Here is an 18,158-nt window from a genome sequence, read left to right on the forward strand (position 1 = left end):
AAGTTTCCAAATCCCCTAAAACCCTCAGCTATTTGATGTATAGAAAAAAAAAAAAAAGATTATTTTTCATTGCAAGAGTACTAAAGTAAGAGTTAGAGGCAATAGATCCATTGATTATTTCAGTCACACTGTTACTTAAAACTACTTTCCTACCCTAGAGGAAGCGTTCCAACGACATCCACATTGTATGATTCTTTCAAGTTAAACCCAGCTGAAATGCCAGTTCCCATTACCACCTAAAAAGACACAAATCCAAATGCACCTTTAGAGATGAATACTCAAATACCACAAAAATCAGCTTCAAAGAATATGTTAGTCAAGCCAAATCTATTCTCACTTTTAATACTGAGATTTAAAAAGAAGAATTACCATTAGCTTCAACAATTCTAACTTCTCTTAATGACCCTACCCCACATAATTAAAATGAACTCCACAGTTTCTTTATGACCTGGAATTTTCTTCATGCTTTGTCCTCTCCTACACTGAGGTGTTCCGGCTAGTTGACTGCAACAGAAAAAGTCCATAAAGCCTTTCAAACATTGTCCTTACCTTTAGGGCGGGTGAAATGAGTCTCTGGCCACAATGTTATGAATAAAGGACATTTAACTGTGGACTTTGAGGTACAACGACTGTATGATTACTAAATGTATGTTTGGATTTAGAATCCTTCTGCTGATCGTGTTTCCAGGACAGCAGCCCCAAGTGCAGTGAGAGACCCCCAGCAGTAACCCATAGCTGTCTCCTTTCATTTCAGCTACAAAGTCAGAGTGGAACTGTACATCAAACAGAGGGTCACTGTATATAAGGCCATCCTGGATTGGCAGGGCATAGATTTACTAGGGGTGTAAACTACAATCCCTAATGAGTTACAAGAAGGGAAACATAACAAAAGGTGTGATAGCAATTTGCTCTGTGACCAGGAACTATTGCCTATAGAACTTTCTGAGTGTGTTATCCAGAAGAGGAGAAATAAGGGTTGGCCAGGGAAGGAAGACAGTCCCTCCTGGGGATGGCCACTATAGGAAACAAATAAGATAAGCTTATTATTATAAATAGCAGCCTGGGAGACCAGGGGCATGGATGGTTCTGGCTCCTTTGATGGAAGGATCCTTTTCTATTGATGACAATTATTTTCATCACCATTTTTTTTTTTTTGAGATGGAGTTTTGCTCTTGTTGCTCAGGTTGGAGTGCAATGGAGCGATCTCAGCTCACTGCAACCTCCTCCTTTCGGGTTCAAGCAATTCTCCTGCCTTAGTCTCCCCAGTAGCTGGGATTACAGGCATAAGCCACGACACCCAGCTAATTTTGTATTTTTAGTAGAGATGGGGTTTGTCCATGTTGGTCAGGCTGGTCTTGAACTTCTGACCTCAGGTGATCTGCTCACCTTGGCCTCCCAAAGTGTTGGGATTATAGGCATGAGCCACCTCTCCTGGCCTATTTTTGTCACCCCTAATTGCATTTTTGTGTGTATCTAACTAGCAGAGTGCCTAGAATATTCGAATCTACACGATAAATATGGCTCAAGCTCCTGGAGCATTAATTTTACACAGTGGTAAGTAATTTAAACCATTGTTTTCCTATCCGCACAAATAGATGTATTATAAAATAGAATGCAAAACTCAAAAAATGTTTTTATAATAAAAAATAAATTTTATGCTTAAAGGGAGTCATAAAGATGCTGTCCCTAAACTTTCTAGAATGCTGGGGAACAATTCCCCTGGGAAACATGGAAGCATCTTTAAAGGGAATCTGGAAAACAGAGTTAGTAACCAAAGCAGGAGAGACAAGTTGCATCATTTACTTTATAGTTGGGGCTTGCCTCTCCACTTTCCCACACAAAGGTGCTCAGAGCATCTTGCTATACTACAAGTCGACACAGGAACTCTGTGCCTAGCCCCAGTGAGAGAAGAGGTTTTGAAACTGTTAGAGATAATTTTTGCCTGCTAAAAGGTACTAATGGCATGTAGACAAGACTGAGGCAAAGAAAAGGATAGAAGATATTGGCTTCCTTGTGAGGTACATCAGCCAGTGGTTTTCATAGCTAGAACTTTTTGCAAAATTTGGATCAGACACCTATACTCTTCATTTAAAAAGACTTTTTTAAAACTATACTTTAAGTTCTGGGATTCATATGCAGAATGTGCAGATTTGTTACATAGGTATACACGTGCTATGGTGGTTTGCTGCACCCATCAACCTGTCATCTACATTAGGTATTTCTCCTAATGTTACTTACTCCCTTACTCCCCCACCTCTTGACAGGCCCTGGTATGTGATGTTCCCCTTCCTGTGTCCATGTGTTCTCATTGTTCAACTCCCACTTAGGAGTGAGAACATGTGGTGTTTGGTTTTCTGTTCCTGTGTTAGTTTGCTGAGAATGATGTTTTCCAGCTTCATCCATGTCCCTGCAAAGGACATGAACTCATTCTTTTTTATGGCTGCATAGTATTCCATGGTGTATATGTGCCACATTTTCTTTATCCAGTCTATCACTGATGGGCATTTGTGTTAGTTCCAAGTCTTTGCTATTGTGAATAGTGCTGCAATAAACACACGTGTGCATGCATCTTTATAGCAGAATGATTTATAATCCTTTGGGTATATACCCAGTAATGGGATTGCTGGGTCAAATAGTATTTCTGGTTCCAGATCATTGAGGAGTCACCACACTGTCTTCCACAGTGGTTGAACTAATTTACACTCCTACAAACAGTGTAAAGTGTTCCTATTTCTCTACATCCTCTCCAGCATCTGTTGTTTCCTGACTTTTTAATGATCACCATTCTAACTGGTGTGAGATGATATCTCATTGTGGTTTTAATTTGCATTTCTCTAATGACCAGTGATGATGAGCTTTTTTCTATATGTATGTTGGCTGCATAAATGTCTTCTTTTGAGAAGTGTCTGTTCATATCCTTTGCCCACTTTTTGTTTTTTTCTTGTAAATTTGTTTAAGTTCCTTGTAGATTCTGGATATTAGCCCTTTGTCAGATGGGTAGCTTGCAAAAATTTTCTCCCATTCTGTAGGTTGCCTGTTCACTATTATAGTTTCTTCTGCTGTGCAGAAGCTCTTTAATTAGATCCCATGTGTCAATTTTGGCTTTTGTGGCCATTGCTTTTGGTGTTATAGTCATAAAGTCTTTATCCATGCCTATGTCCTGAATAGTATTGCCTAGGTTTTCTTCTAGGGTTTTTATGGTTTTATGTTTTATGTTAAGTCTTTAATTCATCTTGAGTTAATTTTTGTATAAGGTGTAAGGAAGGGTCCAGTTTCAGTTTTCTGCATATGACTAGCCAGTTTTCCCAGTACCATTTATTAAATAGGGAATCCTTTCTCCATTGCTTGTTTGTCAGGTTTGTCAAACATCAGATGGTTGTAGATGTGTTATCATTTCTGAGGCCTCTGTTCTGTTCTATTGGCCTATATATAGCTCTTTTGGTACCAGTACCATGCTGTTTTTGTTACGGTAGCCTTTTAGTATAGTTTGAAGTCAGGTAGTGTGATGCCTCCAGCTTTGTTCTTTTTGCTTAGGATTGTCTTGGCTATACAGGCTCTTTTTTGGTTCCATATGAAATTTAAAATAGATTTTTCTAATTCTGTGAAGAAAGTCAATGGTAGCTTGATGGGAATAGCTTTGAACATATAAATTACTTTGGGCAGTATGGCCATTTTCACAATATTGATTCTTCCTAACCATGAGCATGGAATGTTTTTCCATTTGTTTGTGTCCTCTCCTATAAAGCAGTGTTTTGTAGTTCTTCTTGAAGAGGTCCTTCACATCCCTTGTAAGTTGTATTCCTAGGTATTTTATTCTCTTTGTAGCAATGGTGAATGGGAATTCACTCATGATTTGGCTCTCTGTTTGTCTATTATTGGTGTATAGCAATGCTTGTGATGTTTGCACACTGATTTTGTATCCTGAGATTTTGTTGAAGTTGCTTATCAGCTTACGGAGATTTTGGGCTGAGATGATGGGGTTTTCTAAATATACAATCATGTTATCTGCAATTTGACTTCCTCTCTCCCTATTTGGATATGCTTTAATTCTTTCTCATGCTTGATTGCCCTGGCCAGAACTTCCAATACTATGTTGAATAGGAGTGGTGACAGAGGGCATCGTTGTCTTGTGCCAGTTTTCAAAAGGAATGCTTCCAGCTTTCAGTATGATACTGGCTGTGGGTTTGTCATAAATAGCTGTTATTATTTTCAGATATGTTCCATTGATACCTAGTTTATTCAGAGTTTTTAGCATGAGGCTGTGTTGAATTTTATCGAAGGCCTTTTTTTGCATCTATTGAGATAATCATATGGGTTTTGTCATTGATTCTGTTTGTGTGATAGATTACATTTATTGATTTGTGTATATTGAACCAGGCTTGCATCCCATGAAGGAAGCCAACTTGATTGTGATGGATAAGCTTTTTGATGTGCTGCTAGATTCAGTTTGCCACTATTTTTGGGGGTGGATTTTCACGTCGATGTTCATCAGGGATATTGGCCTGAAATTTCTTTTTTTGTTGTGTCTCTGCCAGGTTTTGGTATTAGGATGATGCTGGTCTCATAAAATGAGTTAGGAATTAGTCCCTCTTTTTCTATTGTTTAGTTTCTGAAGAAATGGTACCAGCTCCTCTTTGTACATCCAACAGAATTTGGCTGTGAATCCATGTGGTCCTGGGATTTTTTTTGGTTGGTAAGCTATTAATTACTGCCTCAATTTTATAACTTGTTATTGGTCTATTCAGGGATACAACTTCTTACTGGTGTAGTCTTGGGAGACTTGTGTCCAGGAATTTATTCATTTCTTCTAGATTTTCTAGTTTATTTGTGTAGAGGTGTTTATAGTATTGATTGTAGTTTGTATTTCTGTGGTATCAGAAGTGATCTCCCATTATCATTTTTTATTGTGTCTATTTGATTCTTCTCTCTTTTCTTCTTTATTAGTCTGGCTAGCAGTCTATTTATTTTGTTAACCTTTTCAGAAAACCAGCTCCTGTATTTATTGATTTTTTGAAGGGTTTTTCATGTCTCTATCTCCTTCAGTTATGTTCTGATTTTAGTTATTTCTTGTCTTCTGCTAGCTTTTGAATTTGCTTGCTCTTGCTTCTCTAGTTCTTTTAATTGTGATGTTAGAGTGTCAATTTTAGATCTCTCCCACTTTCTCCTGTGGGTATTCAATGCTATAAATTTCCCTCTAATCACTGCTTTACCTGTGTCCCAGAGATTCTGGTACATTGTGTCTTTGTTCTCATTGGTTTCAAAGAACTTATTTATTTCTGCTTTAATTTCATATTTACCTACTAGTCATTCAGGAGCAGGTTGTTCAGTTTTCATGTAGTTGTGCTGTTTTGAGTGGGTTTCTTAATCCCGAGTTATAATTTGATTGCACTGTGGTCTGAGAGACTGTTTGTCATGATTTCCATTCTTTTGTATTTGCTGAGGAGTGTTTTACTTTCAATTATGTGGTGGATTTTAGAATAAGTGCGATGTAGTGCTGAGAAGAACACATATTCTGTTGATCTAGGGTAGAGAGTTCTGTAAATGTGTGTTAGGTTTGCTTGGTCCAGAGCTGAGTTCAAGTCCTGAATATCCTTGTTAATTTTCAGTCTTGTTGATCTAATATTGACGGGGTGTTAAAGTCTCCCACTATTATTGTGTGGGAGTCTAAGTCTCTTTGTAGATCTCTAAGAACTTGCTTTAAGGATCTGGGTGCTCCTGTATTATATGCATATATATTTAGGATCAGTAGCGCTTCTCGTTGCATTGATCCCTTTACCATGTAATATCCTTCTTTATCTTTTTTAAATCTTTGTTGGTTTAAAGTCCATTTTATCAGAGACTAGGATTGTAACCCCTGCTTTCTTTTCTTTCCATCTTCTTGGTAAATCTTCTTCCATTTCTTTATTTTGAGCCTATGTGTTTCTTTGCACATGAGATGGGACTCCTGAATACAGTACATCCATGGGTCTTGACTCTATCCAATTTGCCAGCCTGTGTCTTTTAATTGGGGCATTTAGCTCATTTACATTTAATGTTAATTTTTTTTTTTTTTGAAATGGAGTCTTGCACTGTCACCCAGGCTGTAGTGCAGTGGCGCTATCTTGGCTCACTGCAATCTCCACCTATTGGGTTCAAGCAATTCTCCTGTTCAGTCTCCTGAGTAGCTGGGACTACAGATGTGCACTGCCATGCCCAGCTATTTTTTTTTCTATTTTTAGTAGAGATGGGGTTTCACCATTTTGGCCTGGATGGTCTTGATCTCCTGACCTCGTGATCTGCCCACCTTGGCCTCCCAAAGTGCTGGGATTACAGGCGTGAGCCACTGCACCTGGCCAAGGCTAATATTGTTATATGTGAATTTGACCCTGTCATTATGATGCTAGCTGGTTATTTTGCCCATTAATTGATGCTGTTTCTTTATAGTGTCAATTGTCTTTACAATTTAGTATGTTTTTGTAGTGGCTGGTACTGGTTTTTCTTTTCCATATTTAGTGCTTCCATCAGAAGCTCTTGTAAAGCAGGTCTGGTGGTGATAAAATCTCTCAGTATTTGATTGTCTGTAAAGGATTTTATTTTTCTTTCACTTATGAAGCTTAGTTTGGCTGGATATGAAATTCTGGGATGAAAATTCTTTTCTTTAAGCATGTTGAATATTGGCCCTTACTCTTTTCTGGCATGTAGGGTTTCTGCAGAGAGATCCGCTGTTAGTCTGATAGGCTTCCCTTTGTGGGTAACCTCACCTTTCTCACTGGCTGCTCTTAATATATTTTTCTTTATTTCAACCTTCGTGAATCTGATGATTATGTATTTTGGGGTTGCTCTTCTTGAGGAGTATCTTTGTGGCGTTCTCTGTATTTCCTGAATTTTAATGTTGGCTTGTCTTGCTAGGTTGGGAAAGTTCTCCTGGATAGTAGCCTGAAGAGTGTTTTCCAACTTGGTTCCATTCTCCCTGCCACTTTCAGGTACACCAACCAAACGTAGGTTTGGTCTTTTCACAGTGTCCCATATTTCTTGGAAGCTTTGTTCATTCCTTTTCATTCTTCTTACTGTATTTCTTTAAGCTGATATTCAATCTCTGATATCCTTTCTTCTACTTGATCAATTCGCCTATTGATACTCGTGCATGCTTCACAAAGTTCTCGTGCTGTGTTTTGCAGCTCCATCAGGTCATTTATGTTCTTTTCTAAACTCGTCATTCTCCGTAGCAATTCCTTTAATCTTTTTTTCAAGGTTCTTAGCTTCCTTGCACTGGGTTAGAACATGCTCCTTTAGCTTGGAGGATTTTGTTATTACCCACCTTCTGAAGCCTACTTTTGTCAGTCAAATTCATTCTCCATCCAGTTTTGTTTCCTTGCTGGTGAGGAGTTGAGATCCTTGGAGGAGAGGAGGTGTTCTGGTTTTTGGAATTTTCACCCTTTTTGAGCTGTTTTTTCCTTCATCTTCATGGATTTATCCACATTTTGTCTTTGATGTTGGTAACCTTTGGATGGAGTTTTTGTGTGGATGTCCTTTTTGTTGATGTTGATGCTATTCCTTTCTTATTTGTTTTCCTTCTAACAGTCCCCTCTTCTGCAGGTCTGCTGGAGTTTGCTGGAGGTCCACTCCAGACCCTGTTTACTTAGGTATCACCAATGAAGGCTGCAGAAAACCAGGATGCTGCCTACTCCTTCCTCTGGAAGCTTCATCCCAGAGGGGCACCCCACCCCCGGATTCCAGCTGGATCTCTCCTGTATGAGGTGTCTGCTGACCGCTGCTGGGAGGTGTCTCCCAGTTGAGAAGGCAGTCTGTCTTTCAGCAGAGCTCAAGCATTGTGCTTAGAGATCTGCTGCTCTCTTTAGAGCCAGCAGCCAGGAATGTTTAAGTCTTCTAAAGCTGCACCCACAGCTTCCCCTTCCCCCAGGTGCTCTGTCCCAGGGAGACGGAAGTTCTATCTGTAAGCCCCTTATTGGGGCTGCTGCCTTTCTTTCAGAGATGCCCTGCTCAAAGAGGAGAAATTTAGTCAGGCAGTCTGGCTACAGCAGCTTTGCCGAGACATGGTTGGCTCTGCCCAGTTCGAATTTACTGGAAGCTTCGTTTACACTATGAGGGGAAAACTGCCTACTCAAGCCTCATTAATGGCAGATGCCCCTCCCTGCACCAAGCTTAAGCGTCCCAGGTCACCTTCAGACTGCTGTGCTGGCAGCGAGAATTTCAAGCCAGTGGGTCTTTGCTTGCTGGGCTCCTTTGGGGTGGGATCCGCTGAGGTAGACCACTTGGATCCCTGTCTTCAGCCCCTTTTCCAGGGGAGTGAATGGTTCTGTCTTGTTGGCATTCCAGGTGCCACTGGGGTATGGAAAAAAAACTCCTACAGCTAGCTTGGTGTCTGCCCAAACAGTTACCCAGATTTGTGCTTAAAACCCAAGGCCCTGGTGGTGTAGGTACCTGAGAGAATCTCCTGGTCTGCGGGTTGTGAAGACCATGGGAAAAACGTAATGTCTGGGTCGGAGTACACAATGGCACAGTCCCTCACGGCTTCCCTTGGCTTGTGGAGGGAGTTCCCCGACCCCTTGCACTTCCTGGGTGAGGCAACACCCCACCCTGCTTCTGTTTGCCCTCTGTCGGCTGCACCCACTGTCTAACCAGTCCCAATGAGATGAGCCAGCCGGGTAAGACAGTTGGAAATGCAGAAATCACCTGCCTTCTGTGTTGATCTTGTTGGGAGCTGCAGACCAGTGCTGTTCCTATTCGGCCATCTTGCCAGCCCTTTACCGGCAAATCTACTCTTCATTTCTTTTGAGATGGACTCTTGCTCTGTTACCAGATTGGAGTGCAGAAATGCAATCTTGGCTCATTGCAACCCTCGCCTCCCAGGTTCATGCAATTGTCATGCCTCAGTCTCCCAAGTAGCTGGGATGGCAGGTGCATGTCACCACACCTGGCTAATTTTTTGTATTTTTAGTAGAGACAGGGTTTCACCATGTTGACCAGGCTGGCCTGGAACTTCTGGCCTAAAGAGATCTGCCTGCCTTGGCCTCCCAAAGTGCTGGGATTACAGGAGTGAGTCACCATGCCCAGCCTACTCTTCATTTCTTATATTTGCGGCTCCCACACATGTGCAAACAATCCAGTGGTGCCAAAGGTACTCTATGGAACACTTTGGATATTAAAAGTTCATCAGGGAAACAGTGACATCTGTTGGGCACTGTGCAAACTTCCAGCTGCAGTAGTTCACAATTTGAACACTGTTCTCCTTTCAATAATGCCATATTTTTGCAAAGCTGGGTGTTCAGTTATTGCTGTGATGAAAAAGCAGGAACCATATAAATATTCATGTGAACAGGAAATGAGGGTAGCAGTGTCCTTTCTGATTCTGAGGTTTGAGGATCTGTGCAGTACCCATCAGGCATACACATTCCATGATTAAATAATTGTGGTTACTCAAGAACATAATATTTTTATTCTATTTTATGTGCATATTTTTATAAGCAGCTACTAAGTTGTTAATCATAAATATTATTAAGCTGTTTGGACCCAACTACTTAATAAATGGAACTGTTATTTCTTCTGGCGAAGGAGCATCAAGAAATGGAGAAAGTTTGGGAACCCTTACCTTGTCAAAATGGAAATGGATTTTTTTTAGGTTATTAAAGTAATATGTACTTATTATAAAACAATTAGCCAATAAAAATTTGAGAAAAAATTATCCCTAATCCCATCACTTATAATTAATGTTAAAATTTTTACATATTATCTTATACGTAATTTAAAAAATCATCTGCATCTGTTTTAAGGCTTTTTCTGCTTCTTTTTCAATGAAACAGTCAAATTTCTTTGACAAATTGTAAACTTCTTTTGGCAGAATTGAGAGCAAAAAAGTCCTTTTTCATCTACTCCAAAATCCCTTACAGAAATAAGTAAATGCAGTCATAGAAGTTGAATAGGTCATTGACCCAAGGTAACTTACCGCAAAGAACTCTAAAGGAATAGGTGCCGGCAATTTCTCTTTAAATCTCTCATTAAACTCCTTGCCACCCAACAGCAAACCAAACACCATCAGCCCAACGCCTAGGGAACACACGTTGAGGTTTTTAACATTCTGCAACACAGCAACTGTACTCTGTAACACAGTGAACACTGGATGTTTATATCAAGAAATCGCCCCTAACAGAGACAGAGAAACTCTAGTGTACTAAATCACACCAGCCATTCCATTATTAGATATGTCTAGTTGAAAGTTCTCAGGCTGAAATCTCTCTTTGTAGCTTCCACCAATTAGGAGACATTTTTTCTCAGTCTACAACTTTATGGTTGTTACTTTCTAAAATAGTTCTTTTTTTTTTTTGAGACAGAGTCTCTGCCTCCCAGGTTCAAGCAATTCTCCTGGCTTAGCTTCCTGAGTAGCTGGGATTGCTGTCATGCCCAGCTAATTTTTATATTTTTAGTAGACATGAGGTTTCACTACGTTGGTCAGGCTGGTCTCGAACTCCTGACCTCAAGTAATCCACCTGCCTTGGCCTCCCAAAGTGCTGGGATTACAGGCGTGAGCCACCATGCCCAGCCTTATAGTTGTTATTCTCATCAAACAATTATTCTTATCATATGCTAATGTCTCAATGTAATATTATAAAATTCAGAAAAGGAACCCTGAAGCTGAGTCCTGAGCACTTGCAAAGAATTAAGGGTTGATAGCAAAGTACTACAAAGGTGAATACATAGAAAAGCTTTTAGGAGCTCAAAGAGGGAGAAATTATTGTTAGCAGGACTTTGAAGTCAAGAGTGCTGATGTTTGGGAAAGGAGCCCAGGAGAACTAGAGAAGAAATCTACTGAAATATATCCTAGGTTTACCATCTGGGCACCTCAAATATAGTCAGTTCTCATTTGAAACCCAATAAAGTAGACTTCCCAGTCAGCCCAGGCCATGCACCCTTTCCTGTCAATGCCTAGAGTACTCAGTATGTTTTGTTTCCTTTGTGACAAGGCATTTCAAGAAGCCTTAGAGTAAGAAGTATGATAACAACTATTAATGGGAAACTAATAATTTTGTTATTTAGAGAATATTCCCAAAGTCGGATTCCATTATAATCAGTCAAGGACTCAAATGTCACTTCCTCAAAGTGCCTTTCCTAGACTCCTAAAGGTCTCCCTAACATTCAGAGCAGCTGGTACTTCTTCTTCATAGCACTCAACACAAATTGTAATTGATTACACATGTATGCAATTAATGGTTTACTATCTTCACACTGGACTAAAAGCTCCAGAGGGCAACACTTATATCTTCTCAGCTCACAGCTGCATTTTGGCACCTAGGAGTGCCTGGCACATAAATATCCACAAAGGCTACAGGCCTCTCCTTCTAAGGATAGCTTTAACAGCATCTCAGAGGTTTTGATATGTAGTACTTCTACTGTCAATTCATTCTAATTATTTCCTAATGTTTTTTAATTCAGCGGTCATTTAGAAATTTTTTTTTGTTTCTAAATCTATGGGAGTTTTAAAGCTATGTTTAGTTTTTGATTTTTAATTATATTGCACTGTGTGAAAAAGCATTAAATTTTTAGAATTTGTGATCAGTTTCACATGATCAATTTCAAAACGATCAGTTATTACCATTGTTCCCTAAGTGCCTGCAAATAATTTATATTTTCTCTGAGTTTGGTAATTGGTGTGTATAACTAAAAGATTTATGTTAGTTTAATCTTTTATAGCCTCATTTTTTTTGCCAGCTTGAATTAGCAGTTTTTGACAGAGATATGTTCTCCCCTTATGCCTTTAAATTATTTGTTAGTTTCCAAAGAGACCATAATTTGGTTGTAAGAAAAAGTTCTCTCTTCACCTAATTAGAGTGATGATGCAGTCATCAAATAAAGACCTAGCAAAAAATTCCTTGTAAAGTGGGAAATATTGCATATTAATAATAGAGATTTTAAGGTTTAGTCCTCTTTGTAACACTCTTGTCAGAAAACCTTAGAGTAAATGGGCTTTTCCCTTTTTATGGGAATTCTTGGAAAAAAAGAAAAATGAGTCTTGAAACTAAAAAGAGGTACAGAATAGAAGCGGGGGGGGGCGGAGATAAAGAAGAAAAAACAAGTACCAGAACGTCAGGTAGTTGTTTACTTACATACACCACTGAAAAGATTCCACTGTGCCGCTTTGTTTTAACTCCAAACAGGTATTTTAACATAGAGGTGAAGACATGCACGGCTGCTGCGGTAGTAAACCCGCGGACCAGAGGCTCTGTGAGATATATGGCCACAAATCCGAACCTACAGACACCTAGGCAAAACTATTTTTTTAATGACAAAGAAACAAATAAATCACATGAAAGTTCAGGAAGTTATGACCCACAGCAAATATACAAGTTCTTTCTGGACCATTTTCTTTTCTTTCTTTTTTTTTTTTTTTGAGATGGAGTCTTGTTCTGTCACCCAGGTGGGAGTGAAATGGTATGGTCTTGGCTCACTATAACCTCCGTCTCCTGGGCTCAAGCAGTTCTCCTGTCTCAGCCTCCCGAGGAGCTGGGATTATAGGTGCGTGCCGCCACACGTGGATAACTTTTGTATATTTAGTAGAGACAGGGTTTCACTATGTTGGCCAGGCTGGTCTCAAAACTCCTGATCTTGTGATCTGCCCACCTCTGCCTCCCGAAGTGCTGGGATTACAGGCGTGAGCCACTGCATCCAGCCTCTGAACCATTTTCTAACACTGCAAACTGGTATCTGAAGTGGGTAAGTAGCGACCAAATCAATTACTGGTTATACAGAAAACAATGGAAGGTCTGGAGTGGCTTGGTGCCCCACAGTGCATTGGCCACACTAATGCCGTCCCTCTCCCATGGAGCTGGGGGCATGCTTCACCACTTACACTGAAGTGCATGATCATGATCACTGGATATTTCTTCCAAGCAGAGAGGAATGTCCTCTTCCAGCACTAATCAATCCTGCTGTGTCAAGCTTGTCTTGCTTTTGGGATCTTTAAAGCACCCACCTGAAGACTGCTTGATGGTCACTCACAGTTGTGAATAAGGCATGCGGTTGGTCTGCAGTTACTCCCAGAGCTCTGGAGTTTTGATGGCTGACCCTGCCTACCGCTTAGTAAAACCAGCCAAGAGCACTCAGCAGATACTTGTTAGGTTAACAAATGAGACAGTCCATTTCCCCATCTTTGAGTGTTACCTGAATGATTCCTGAAAGTAAGGTCACAGACATGGCGACTTTCACTCTCAAGGCATCTCTGGCTTCTGTGCCATTGGTTGCGTTTACTCCTCCTGGAATGACTATATCATCTGGTACTAATCGAACAGCCACACCACCAATCATCAGGCTAATAACAGCAAAAGGACCTGAAATAATAAAGCATGAAGATCCCTGTTCAGGGTTCAAGGACACTAATTCATAGCATCTGATGTGCTTTTTGCCAGTATACCAAGAGACACAGGTGAGGTCAAGAAGCCATGCTTGAAAGAAGACCACACTCCCTACTTTGGAGTCCTGCCCTGGGGTGTGAGAGCAATGTGTGTGTGTGTGTATGCAGACTATATTTTCCAAAAGTAGCCAAAACAATATCTTCCACACACATATTCTTCTTGACATTTCCCCATCAAGATGTGGAGTCTAATTTCTCTCTCCTTGAATTTGGGTTGGCTTTGACTTGTTAGTAATCAAAAGGATGCAACAGAAGTGACGTTGTGTGACTTCCGAGGCTAGGTAATAAAAGGGCTGCAGCTTCCACCTGAAAGCTGTGATACTTCTGCTGAAGCTCTGAGTCACCATGTGTAAGAAAGCTCCAACTAGGCCAGGTGGAGAATTCCTGGGACTACATGCAGAAAGGAAGGCAGGGAAGAGGGAAGGGAGGGAGGAAAAAGGGAGAGAGGAAGAATTACCTAGACCAGCCCTTCCCAAGTCCTCACCTGCAGTTACTATGGAAGATACTAACATGATTGTTGTTGCAAAGCTGCTACGTTTTGGGGGTATGTTGCCCCAAAATAGATATCTGGAATGTGTGTGAGAGTTTGGTTGTAGCCTTAAGCAGCACCAGAACTATTATGAAATCTATGTGCCTCTGATAAACTAAAAAGAAAATATGTATAATTCAGAGCCCCAAATATAACAAAAATGAAATACATGCAAAGTGATTAGGAACTTGAAATACTACCACTAGTATAAAAAGAAAAACCAGATGCTGGCAAATTACATTATGAAATCAAGCATTTATCTCATTTCACAGATTTCAACAATTGCCCTTTTACACAAGAAAATTATGTTTTATTATCCCAGGATTATAAAAAAGTTGAAGTTCTAAAAATCTTGGGAGGAGTGGGTCTTTTTTTTTTTTTTTTTTTTGGACAGAGTTTCGCTCTGTTGCCCAAACTGGAGCGCAGTGGTGTGATCATGGCTCACTGCAATCTCTGCCTCCTGGGTTGAAGCGATTCTGTTGCCTCAGCCTCTGGAGTAGCTGGAATTACAGGTGCCTGTCACCTGGCCTGGCTAATTTTTGTATTTTTAGTAGAGATGGGGTTTCACCATGTTGGTCAGGCTGGTCTTGAACTCCTAACCTCAGGAGATCCACCCGCCTTGGCCTCCCAAAGTGTTGGGATTACAGGCGTGAGCCACCACGCCTGATCAAGTGTAGGTTTTTAAAGCACCTACTGTATATGCAGTAACAAAAGTTGTTATTAAGCCAATTTTTAATAATGACCATGCTATTTCTTTGGCACATTGCAAAGGTTGGAAATCCACAAGGAAAGGTATTAGAATATCAAGTATAAGCTTTTACCTATGGATATGTGTCTGGAGGTTCCAAAAAAACAATACATGATAACAGGATAAAATGAAGAGTACAAGCCAAATATCGGAGGCACAGCTGCCAGCATTGCAAAGGCTAAGCCTGTGGGATTAAAAACCGAACAGAAATGGGAGATCATTAGAAGACAGGGGGTTTACATGTAATTTTCTCTTGGTTCTTTATTTCTGATGAACAGTGAAGCCTATCTTAATTTAAGCTGCAACCTGCCCTACCCCAATCCTGCACATCATCTTACCTCGGTGCTAATACAGTCCAGGCTGAGAGTTTCCACTGTCATCTCCTTTTTGCCAGTAGGTGATTTTTTTTTCTGGTTTATTCTTCCACAAATTAGATAAAGACAGAAAAAAGTCCCATCTTAGTGGGTGCCACTGTGATTTGGTGTTGATGCACAAATGTGAGCTCTTTCTCTAATAGGGTGTTTTTGTAGGTTCTCTAGAGACCCCTTTGCAATAAGGGCCTCCCAGTTACTATGCCCTAATCTATGTAATGCTCTTTCCTCCTGACTCTTAGATATTCTCCCCTCCGACTCTTGTCAGAAGGTACAGCCTTCTAGGTCCTTTCGGCTGGCGTACACTCATCGTGTAGGCAATCTTCCTGGGCAAGTACCTACCAAATGAGCCAAGCCTCGTTACCTTCCAGGATGCCCAGCTATCCAATGGGAAAGCTTGGCATTTTAACCCAAGGAACTTTGGAAGTAGAGGTCACCCCATCTAAAGGAGTCTTTCCCTCAGTCTGCTGTCCTAGGTAGTTCACACCATCCTTTAGATATTTTTTTTAAAAATAGACTTCTTAAGATCAGCTTTAGATTCACAGCAAATTGAGCAAAAGATACAGAGGTTTTCTATATATCCCATCCTTATGCACAACCTCCCCCACAATCAACATCCCCCACCAGAGTGACACATGCGTTACAAGTGATGAACCTACACTGACCTACCATTATCACCCAAAGTCCATAGTTTACATTAGGTTTACTCTTGGTGTGGTACAGTCTATGCAAATGTACAATGACAGGTAGCCACTATGATAGTATGATATAAAGTACCTTTACTGCTCAGAAATTCTCTGTGCTCTATTCATCCTTTCCTCTGCCATCCCCTGGAAACTCATGATCTTTTTACTGCTTTCATAGTTTTGCCATTTTTTTTTTAGAGACAGGGTCTTGCTCTGTCACCCAGGCTGGAGTGCAGGGGAATGCTCACAGCTCATAACAGCCTCAACCTCCCAGGCTCAAGTGATCCTCCCTAGTAGTTGGGACTACAGGTGTGCACCATCATGCCTGGATAATTTTCGTAGAGACAGAATTTCCCCATGTTTTCCAGGCTGGTCTTGAACTCCTAGGCTCAGGCAATCTGCTCATCTCGGCCTCCCAAAATGCTGGGATCACAGGCATGAGTCACTGCCCCTGGCTAGTTTGGCCTTTTGAGTATCATTCAGTTGGGATCACACAGTGTTAAGCTACATCAGGTTGACTTATTTCACTTAGTAATATGCATTTAAGGTTCCTTCATGTCTTTTCATGGCTTGATACCTCATTCCTTTTTAACACTGAATATATTTCATTGTTTGGATGTATCACAGTTTATTTATCCATTTGTCTACTGAAGGCCATCTTGACTGCTTCCGAGGTTAGGCAATTATGAATAAAGCTGTTGTAAACATCCAAATGCAGGTTCACTTGAAAAACTTAATTTTTTAGAGCAGCTGGACGTTTTCATGCAAGAATTAGGCAGCAGTCTCCACAAACTCCAGGGGGCGCTGTTCAGCGCTGAGTAGCTTTCTTGTAGTCATTCCTTACTTGACTGCAGGTGAAAGGAAAATGGTTTTGGGGTTTTAACCTCTCCCTGGAAAATTCTCATTCCCAATCAGTCTCCTCATTCCCTGATATATTCTGTTAAAGTGATACACTCAAGAGAGCCTGGGTCATTCACTCATAGTTTGGCATAGATAGACTGGCATGCCTCTTCAGAATGTGTAGGCAATCAGCACCCTTTGTTCTCAGCTTGAGGGGCTCAGCCAGATTTCTGGGACAACTAGAAAATTCATTAAATGCACTGTTATGCTGTGGAGAAAACAGCTTTAGCAAAAGAAGAGTTGAGAAAGCATCCTAACTTCATGTATAAGATAACATGGTCACTCAAATGTTCTTTTTTTAAAAAAATTTATTTCTAGCAGATAAATGCATGCATATGATTTAAAAAGCCAAGCAGCTGTCAAAGGCTCTCTGGAAAAGCCAGCTCTTTTCTGCCGCACCCCTCTTCCTCCAGGTTTTGCTCCTCAGAGGCAATCACTTCCAACTCTTTTAGCTGTTTTTCTCTATTTACCTCCATTTTCCTAAATCAGCATTCTGAAAGGAGAGCACTCCCCCTGCCCCTACTTCTGGCAGGAGACATTTGTGTTTTATTTTTCATTTCATGTTTTTATTTTTCATTTATTCTGCTGGGTATTCCTCTCAGTCTGAAAACAAGACTTCAATCCTGGGGATTACTCTTTGACCATTTCTTCCCTTCTGTTGACCCTCTTCTTTCTCTCTTACTCTCATCAATAAACAAAGAGAGCCAGTAAACATGAAGCTTCAAGAGAGACCAAACCATACCCAAAAACGAATTCATCAAGAACAGAAATAACAGGGCAAAATTAAAAACTTTAAAACTATTGTATCCTTGAAGAGTTATAAAAAAAATATTGAGGCCGGGTGCAGTGGTTCACGCCTGTAATCCTAGCACAGGATTAGACATATGATGGGACATCAGGCTTGATCCTCTGGTGTTCTCATGTTTTCTCTCTTACTGTCTTTTTCTTCTACTTCCAGGAGATTTCCTCTACTTTATCTTCCAATCTTGACTAAATATTTTATTCCTACTATCATATTTTTAATTCCTATGAGCTCTTTCTTGTTCTCTGAATGCTCTTTTCAAAATAACATCCTGTTTTTGTTTCACAGATTCAGTTTTTTTTTTTTTTTTTGAGACAGAGCCCTGCTCTATTGCCAGGCTGGAGTGCAGTGGTACTATCTGGGCTCACTGTAAACCTCTGTCTCCCAGGTTCAAGCAATTCTTCTGTCTCAGCCTCCCGAGTTGCGGGGACTACAGGCGTATGCCACCACACCCAGCTAATTTTTGCATTTTTAGTAGAGACAGGGTTTCACCATACTGGCCTGAATGGTCTTGATCTCTTGATCTCGTGATCTGTCACCTTGGTCTCCCAAAGTGCTGGGATTACAGGCGTGAGCTACCGCGCCCAGACTCAACTTTTTTTTAAAATAACTCTTCAAGGATACAACAGTTTTAAAGTTTTTAATTTGACCTGTTAATTTCTGTTCTTGATGAATTCTTTTTTGGGTATGGTTTGGTCTCTTTCTTTTTTTTTTTTTTTT

General features: G+C 40.4%; 1 protein-coding gene across 1 annotated transcript in view; it reads right to left on the reverse strand.

The window, feature by feature from the left end:
* SLC26A5 (solute carrier family 26 member 5) overlaps positions 1-18,158 on the reverse strand; it is a 78,261-nt gene that overhangs the window by 26,811 nt on the left and 33,292 nt on the right. Inside the window, exons 5-9 of the mRNA XM_017523061.2 lie at positions 14,753-14,863; positions 13,153-13,319; positions 12,099-12,263; positions 9,944-10,096; positions 154-236 (exon numbers count right to left, since the gene is read on the reverse strand). Coding sequence (XP_017378550.1) covers positions 154-236; positions 9,944-10,096; positions 12,099-12,263; positions 13,153-13,319; positions 14,753-14,863 — 679 coding nt within the window. The remainder of the gene's footprint in view (positions 1-153; positions 237-9,943; positions 10,097-12,098; positions 12,264-13,152; positions 13,320-14,752; positions 14,864-18,158) is intronic.

Source organism: Cebus imitator, unplaced genomic scaffold (assembly GCF_001604975.1).
Source record: "Cebus imitator isolate Cc_AM_T3 unplaced genomic scaffold, Cebus_imitator-1.0 Scaffold26, whole genome shotgun sequence".
Taxonomy (NCBI): Eukaryota; Metazoa; Chordata; class Mammalia; order Primates; family Cebidae; genus Cebus; species Cebus imitator.